This window comes from Hibiscus syriacus, unplaced genomic scaffold, assembly GCF_006381635.1.
Source record: "Hibiscus syriacus cultivar Baekdansim isolate YM2019G1 unplaced genomic scaffold, ASM638163v2 tig00005160_pilon, whole genome shotgun sequence".
In the NCBI taxonomy this organism is placed as follows: domain Eukaryota; kingdom Viridiplantae; phylum Streptophyta; class Magnoliopsida; order Malvales; family Malvaceae; genus Hibiscus; species Hibiscus syriacus.
Genome location: NW_024062046.1, coordinates 47,096 through 55,650, shown reverse-complemented (window position 1 = coordinate 55,650; position 8,555 = coordinate 47,096). Strand labels below are relative to the sequence as shown.

General features: G+C 29.3%; 1 protein-coding gene across 1 annotated transcript; it reads right to left on the bottom strand.

The window, feature by feature from the left end:
• Positions 1-6,188: 6,188 nt before the first annotated feature.
• On the bottom strand, positions 6,189-7,471 carry LOC120198974 (transmembrane emp24 domain-containing protein p24delta9-like). The gene is made up of 4 exons (XM_039200205.1): positions 7,225-7,471; positions 6,869-7,078; positions 6,544-6,620; positions 6,189-6,472 (listed from the first exon to the last, which is right to left on the bottom strand). The coding sequence occupies exons 1-4, from the start codon at positions 7,429-7,431 to the stop codon at positions 6,328-6,330; spliced, it is 639 nt and encodes a 212-aa protein (XP_039056136.1). The 5' UTR covers positions 7,432-7,471; the 3' UTR covers positions 6,189-6,327.
• Between the last annotated feature and the right edge of the window lie 1,084 nt (positions 7,472-8,555).

Genomic DNA, 8,555 nt, shown 5'->3' with positions numbered 1-8,555 from the left:
ATAAATATTTTAAAATAAAAATGATAAAATATACTAATAAACAACATATTTAAATTATTTATTTATAATTATAAATAAATTTAAATAAAATTTAAAACCCATATTTAAACTTAAAACAAATTTGAATAGATACAAAACATGTTAATCTATTCTATAAACGTGACTCAATCCATAAACATTTGAGGACAATATTCAAATCTTATAGATTGCTCTATCATGAGAAAGGACATGCTGATGCGCTACTCGATTTATAGGTATATTATTTTATGGTAAAATACACAAATGTTCTTTCGACTATAAAATATTATTTTATTAAATTTCTTAATTTTTAAAAGTTATAAAATGACCACCTGACCATTCATTTTCTATCAAATAACTATCATATATTAGTCAACATGTTAACATACAACTCAAAAGATTGTTAAATCTTTAACGAAAAATGATGAGTTTGTAATATAATGAATAGTCGGGTGATCATTTTGCAACTTTTAATAGTCAATGGACTCAACAAAGCAATATATTGTAGTCATGAGACCTTATGTGTACTTTACCCACTACTTTATTTAAAATATTTAATTAATATTTATAAAAAATCTAATTAATAGTAATTTAAAGAGTATTTTTAGAGCACGAATCAGACGACCTCAGTGATAAAGAAATTGTTGTTATTCCATGAGGTCTCGGATATGAGCGTTCAATATCAAATAGTTGAGAATTATCTTTGAATATATACTACCTTATAATTATCACATATTAATAAAAAGAAGAGTATTTTTGGGCAAGATTGTTTTCTTAAAATGGGGTAATTATCCTCTAAGTCCTCTCACTGTGAGTTGGAGTTTAGAAATCGTCTTTTTATACCTAAATGGGGCAAATTCTCATCCAATTCACTCAATTCTCGCTCCAACAAGCCCAAGACTCTTACTAATCAAGTTTACTAAGGCTCAAATCAACGCACAATTGTTGACTATAAAATTCAGTGTTAGAGTTTGACTGAATTCAATTTGATCCAATTAATGATGATATAATAAAGAGAAAATAGAGGAAAGTAGAAAATCTAATTATGAAACATATCTACTTTTAATGTTAATTAATAATAAGAAACTTGGTTTGAGTATATTTCTTTCTACAAATTTTAAATACTTATTAGTTTTTAAATACATATTGAAAGCAATATGGGCCATCGAGTGGAGCACAATTGACAGGCGATCTACTTGCAAGTCAGATTAATTTTGAATTGAAAAACCAATTATAGCATCACGTTAAAAGCATATTAAGCATGGAGGAAATGAAATAGATTGGTCAGAAGAATAATAAAGCGATTAAAGTGCAATTAATAAAGTAATTATAAACGTGTTTAAACAGTGGGCACGGGGAACATGAGTCGAGGGCAAATTTCTTTTGAAGATTCCCACACTGAAAAGAAGAAAATTCACGCATAATTATGCTATGGAAATTGGGGTTCATATATCTTTCTCAAAATCATAATTATTCAAAGCTAGCGAATTAAAAATGATTAAGAAATCTATAAATAAAGAGAAGCTTGACCAATAACTCATCAGATGTTAGTTCTTAATCATGATTTCGTACCAAATTAAGACACGATCATTGTTCTTCCACTCCTACATTAATGTTGTTGTTTCTTTTCGGTAAATTACATTTTGAGGCCATTTAATTATGTGTTTGTTAACAAACGAGTCACTTCTTTATTCTAAAAGTAGCAAATAAGTTAATTAAAATATTATTACAAACAAATCACTATCTCGTAAAAAATTAAACATATCTCCAATTTGGCTTGATATAACAACAGTTTAGTCCCAAGACTTATACATTCTACTAGTTTTGTCGCAATTTGAAATAATTCAATAAATTTAACCCATCATATTTAATTTTTTTATCAATTTAGTATTTTTTTTATACTATCAAACCAAACACATGCCTTTGGTCCTTGTATTCTTCAATTTTGAAACTTAATCAGCTTTTGATTCTAGAAATTTGATCTCTCTACTTGTCATATGTAACAACTAATGTGTAATTGGTAATACATGCGTATTCACATTTAAAAAAGAATCAATTAATAATATTATAAAGCGGATTTTAACTTTAGAATTAGATCAACAAAATGACTAATTTTTCAAGTAGAGAAATTAAATTTCAGAAAGTTTTAGAACATATGGATTGGGGGGTAGATTTAGACCTTTTATAATCATTTATTAAGAGATACGGGTGTTGTCAGGTTTTCCGACACTACCTAGATTTTCTTTGATTTATTTAAGGAAATATATGTTCAATTGTTAATTTGATTCAAATTGATCTCATCAATCTGTACAATTGCACTAAAATCAGGAAAAACTTGGTCAAAAAGCGGGTTATTAATTAATAATTCTCATAAAACTATGAGCCACTGTACAAGCTATTAATAGGTTTGATAAATCATGAGCATTTCTTTATTTTTTGAGTGTTGTTAAAAGGACTCAATATTTATAGGCGCTAATTAAGGCTGGTTAATATATATATCTTATAGTTAATTGGTTATATTTATCATGTTAAAAAAACATAAGGGTATATATGAGCTAATATTGAGAAAGTAACTGATTATTGGTAACCTACACCATGTACTATTGAATTTTAGGCAGTGTTTGTTTATATTATTAAACTTTCAATTGCTCTAATTAGAGTATTCAACTTTGATATTGACTTTAATTATATCATTATCCCATTAAAATTCAAACAACGTGATGATGTGGAAAAAAACAACATTGATATCACGAGATTGTTGAGACCTAAAACGATATTATTCTAGGCACTAAACTTTAGGGATTATTGATTTTGTTACTAAATTTTTAAACAATTCACCTTTTAGCACTGTATTTTTTCGTTTGTCATTGGTAATGAATCGTTGTTCGTCATCGGTCGTCTTTCACAACAAGATTAATATCGAAGTGTTGGCATTTCACTAATCTTTCTTCTCTTTAGGATTGGTTTTCTACGAAATCCACCTAAAATTGACATTATCAAATAAAAAAAATCCTCCCAAATTAAGGGTTTGGGAGTTGTCTCATATTTAAGGTTTGTTTGGAAATCTAAATAGTAAGAAATATTACTTCGAGAAGACAAACAAAATGCCTCAAATCTAACCTCATCAGACGACCATTAGAGGAGATTGAAGTATTAACACGTTGAATCTTTAGATTGTTTTTCATCGATTTTGAGTTAATTTCATGGAAAACTAATATGATGAGAAGAAAGGTGAATGAAATATAAATATTTTGATATCGATCTTGTTGCGAATGGTGACCGTTGATAGGTGACAATTGACTGTGAGTAGGTGTCGGAAGAGTTTAGTGCCAAAAAATGAACTATTTAAAAGTCTAATGGCAAAATTGATACACTATTAAAGGTAACTACCTAAAACGATATCGTTTTATCCATGTTATCATATTGACAAAAAGGTTTGTCCATAGAAATTGATACACTATTAAAGGTAACTACCTAAAACGATATCGTTTTATCCATGTTATCATATTGACAAAAAGGTTTGTCCATAGCATCATGCCGTTAAAATTTAACGGTCTAGTAATATAATTGAAGTCAAAACTAAAATTTAGTATTATATTAGAGCAATTAATAGTTTAATAATATAATTAGAGCAATTAAAATTTTAATAAATATAATTAGAGTAATTGAAAGTTTAATAGATTAACGATACATTATTTAAAGTTTAGTGATACGTTATTTAATTTATTACAAGGACAAAAGTATCGCTAAAACTTATGTTTCATTTACCTTGAAGAAGAATTATAGTTTGCTTGAATTTCTATTAAATTTATACTCATTCTGCTCTATGCTATAATAAATTATTTAAAATTAATCTTTTTACTAATGTTTACTTAACCAAAGTAACTACAAATCAAAAGAGATGCCTCTCTTATTGCCTAACTTGAAATATTCAAATAAAAAAATAGTGATGGGTTGAGTAGTTAAAGAGAGTGTTGTTATATTTTGAAGTTTCGAATTTGAGTAGTTGCATCTGTAGGGTTCGTGCACGTTGTCGAAAAGTAATAAATATTATGAACATATGCTACTGGCTTACATTCTTTGCTCTATATCTTTTGGAACATATGAAGTAAATAAATCATGTCGTAACGTATACACATCGTAATCGTATCGTAATCACAATTTAATATTATGATACCAACAAACCGAAACTGGTAATCATAAGTACTGTGCAGGCAGGACAAGTTCAGATCAATCTTTACTTTGTGATGATACATTGGTGATATCAGAGGGCCTCAACAACAGTTAAAACTCTTTTTAAAACATAATGTATGATCGATATGCCAGGACACAAGGAAGCAGACATAATTGGCAAGCACATCAAGTACACTACTTTAGCCTCAGATACATGTGATTGCTGAGACCAAAAGAATCATTATGTATACGAAATGACAGTAAATCATATATATCTTGTTTGGAGTTAGGTCAATATACGACAAAACCAAATCATAACCCTAACTTAAAGTACACAACTTCAGCAGCCAGGAGGATTGGGAGAAAACTGAAACGTTTACCGTGGTCACAGTCGGTCAGTTAGGAATGCTGATGATACGTCTGTCTGTATGCTTGCCTGTCTTCACTGTTGCGAGATGTAAAATTCATATCGACATGAAAGGCAGAGGGGATTTTAAGACTGTGCGTGGAGACAGTTAGTGCTTGATGATGCATGCCACGATGTTTGTTCTTTATTCCAGGCATGTTTCGCCAGCTGATGCGTGTTGAGGATCTTCGATTGAGATTATTATTGTCTTGCTTTTGTTTTGCAGCTTTATGATGTCCATTACGCCGTTGACACACAATGAAGGGAAATTTTAACTACCTTGTTGGGGAGAATAACCAACAACATTAATTATTTGTCTTGATAATCTTATCGTTTGTTCTTGCGATCATCTTAAACAATTAATATGGATTACTTTATAAGTTTTATATAATTTAAAAATAATTTGATGAGTAAAATAAATAATTAAAAAAAATTCATTATTTTTTATTTTTAATAAATTTTTTCTTATTTTATTTATATAAAAACATGTAAAACTTAAAAAATAATCCATAATATATAAGTACATCGTGGATTATCCAACGTAATTAGGAAAAGGATCTCCCGTTGCCGCTCTTCCCCAGCATGCCAAGCATATCTTGAATATCTGCTTTTTTCTTAAATTTATAATAGGTTAAATAGTTATAACATTAAATAAGATTCCTAATTGCCAATATTAAACATTAAATTTATTCGATCAAATAATCTTTTTAAATTAGATAATGAAATATTATTTTAAAAAGGAATTTGAATATTTATGCGGGAAAAAATACTCGAGAAAAGTGAATAGATTGTTATTTAAGTGTAATTAATTCACACATGTAAATAATTTTGATTTTAGGTGTATGAAAAATTATTTATACAAGTATCATGTTAAATTTATTAAAAGATTTATCAATTTGATGAAACCATTAAATGATTTAAGTGATAAAAAAGAGTGTTGTTCTCTTTAAAAATCTCAAGTTCGAGTTGTTATGTCAGCATGATGTGTGTATATTATCAGTTGATAAAAAATAAGTTAAATAGATATTATATTATAATCAGCCGGGATTAATAAAAAATTTGTATTATTATGGATGTTGTGTCAACTAAGCATGCTATCCACTTGTCAAAATTCTATGTGTCAACATTAAATTATGTCCGGGTTCACTATGAGCTATGGAAAGTCTTACGTGCGACAACCTTAATATACTATGAGTTAACCCACGAAGCCCATACTTGGGCCGAAATCGAACCCAAACCATCTACGAAGGTGCACCTGGACATGGGCAGTAATTTGTCCCGGATTGGAAATCTAAGAAGGTATAATAACAAATTTATCATCTAACGTTTGCGTAAATGATTATTTGATATATGTATATATATATATATATTGGAGCATTTTATCCTACAGATTGTGTTGGATGATTAAGAAATTTTAACGTGGGATCATTTATTTATCTTGTAAAATTTAATTTCCCCCTTTTTCAATTGTTATAAAAATACCACGTTCAACAGGCAGCAGCCTTTGTACTCGTTCAAAAATTACAGAAACAAAAATGTATTTCATGCGATAGTACTTGAACCTATTCCTCATGATTTTAATAACTTAGGCATTAATAAAAAAAACTTAATTACTATGAATTTCCCACTTACAACATAAAAGAAAACAAGCAGAGAAAACGTGTCAGGTCATAGCCAATTTTTTTTCTTCCTTCTGGGGTCTAACTATGATCTTCTTTTGTGTTACAAACCTAAATGATCTTCTTTTTCTCAAAAAAGGTTTTCAAGTGCCAAAATTGTAATCCTGCTACGGACAAGCAAAGGAAAAGCGACAGGAATGACAACCAGAACATCTTGGAGGTCGTAGCTTTGTTCAGTTCCTGCATTTCTTCTTCTCTGCCAAAAATACAAAAAAATAAAACCATAGACGTAATGTATGGGTTCAATTGAAAACTATGCTTCCTTACCTTCCTCGCAAATAAAACATTTCGTCGTGAATGGAGGTAACCACATCGTACAACTTCTTCAGTTCCAGTTCCATCACCTGGAATTTACAGTTTCCACCCAGAAATGGAATTTACAAGTCAAGACTGCAGATTTGCAGAAACAAGAAGACAACAGAGCTAAAACAACTGGTCTCTTTTTTGTGTGTGTAAGATATGCAAATAATCTTTGATCTTTGGTGTTTGGAGACTAGAAGCAACTGATCTCGTAGAATGATAAGCTAAAAGATAGCAAAGAATAGAAGGATTACATATAGAAATTTTACTTTTAAAGGGCTACAACACTCACCACGACTTGGCCTTCCTTGGCAATATTAGACCAGTCCTTGGCGTGAACTCCAGTTCTCCAATCAAAATCAACGGTCATTGTGATCCGCGGCGAATGATCATCCGCCCAAAAGCACGCCGTGTAACCCCCCTCCTCCGCCGCCGTGAATGCAAATTGACCCGTCTCCACTTTTTCCGCCCTGTGATAAGTATTCCCGTTCGGCGACGATACCTTCATTCATTTAAGTAATGACCCCCACAATAAAAAACAGAAGAAGAAGCAAATTTCAATCTTTTTACTTTGAAAATTTAATTATAAAATAATAGAAAAAAACGAAAAATTAAATTAAAACAAATATTATTTTCGCAGTAAAATACCCTGACAGTGAGCTTGTGAGAATCGGGCAGAGGGTGATCTGGGTTTGGGTTGACAACTTGGTACTTCCCGACCGTCATTGAATTGCTTTTGATGTCTTCTGAGATGCATTTAGTGTATCCCGATTGCAACTCAAACCGCAATGACTGCGACGCAGGGGATAAGATCCCCACTACTAGAACCACGATTATGACCGACCGAAGAATCATAGTCAACCACTCGACTTTCAATTTCAATTGTTGGAAACACAAAGGCAGGGAGATTCCTCCTTTTCTTTCACTCCTTCAGCAAAACGGAATTGGAGGAAGGGAAAAAAATAAAGTACAAATATTACTTTGCCACGTGGTGAGATATAATTGGAAGATACACGTTCTGTCCTAAAATTTCCTGATCTTTATATGCAAAAGATCCGAGTTTTACTGTTATTCTTTTGAGTGATTTATGCAAAAAAAAAAAAAAAGAGCTTTTAATTCAGCCGTTCTTTTATCAGTTTTTTTTTTTAATTTAATGCTCGTTGTTTTTATTATTTTATTAGATAACGCCCTCGCTTTAATTGAGAGTTGAGATTACAATTTTAGTTTATATTATTAATAAATATCTAAAGTATATTATTTTTTTCTAAATATTTAAAATATTTTTTTATCAAAGTACTCAAAGTTATTTTTGGTCAAGATAAGTATATAAAGTATTCAATTTTTTCATTTAAATTTCACGAAGTTAACATATGACATTAATTAAAGAATACTTTAAGTATTTAGATAAAAAAGATTGAATACTCCATATACTTATTTTAAGAAAAAAAATATGGTATAGGTACTTATTTTAATTAAAAAAATACTTTGAATACTCAAATAAAAGAAATTGTACAATTTATATACTTATTTGTGATATAAGCCTAAATTTTTAATTATGATATTTGTACCGATATTTATATTAAGTGTTTATGTATATTTTGTCCTTTAAACTTGATTTTTTTATATCTAATATAGTATTTTGTCTTTAATTGACATGTTCATTTAAGTTTGAAGATTCACGCAGATTTTGAGAGTGTTTGAGTAAATATATTATTTTCGAAAATATGTTTAGATTAAAATAAGTTTAATTAAAATATAATTGAATTTGAATTTAAACATTTGATATTTAAACTCGAATCATCTTTATTGATATTTGTAATATGATATATTATTTTATTTTCATATATTATATGAATTATATCACATTAAAGTCTTAATAAGAGAAAAAAAATATAAAAGTTCTTAAAAGTAAAGTAAAAATAATACAAATATTAGAAAAAATATGAATGGGCCTAAAAGCAGAAGAAAAGGGTTCCAAC

What these genes read in the sequence shown, in the direction of transcription:
- LOC120198974 (XM_039200205.1), bottom strand. Translation starts at nt 7,431, where the DNA reads ATGATTCTTCGGTCGGTCATAATCGTGGTTCTAGTAGTGGGGATCTTA. An exon ending in CTCACAAGCTCACTGTCAGG is followed by an intron (nt 7,079 to 7,224) that starts GTATTTTACTGC and finishes AAATGAATGAAG; the next exon opens with GTATCGTCGCCGAACGGGAA. An exon ending in CCAAGGAAGGCCAAGTCGTG is followed by an intron (nt 6,621 to 6,868) that starts GTGAGTGTTGTA and finishes TGTAAATTCCAG; the next exon opens with GTGATGGAACTGGAACTGAA.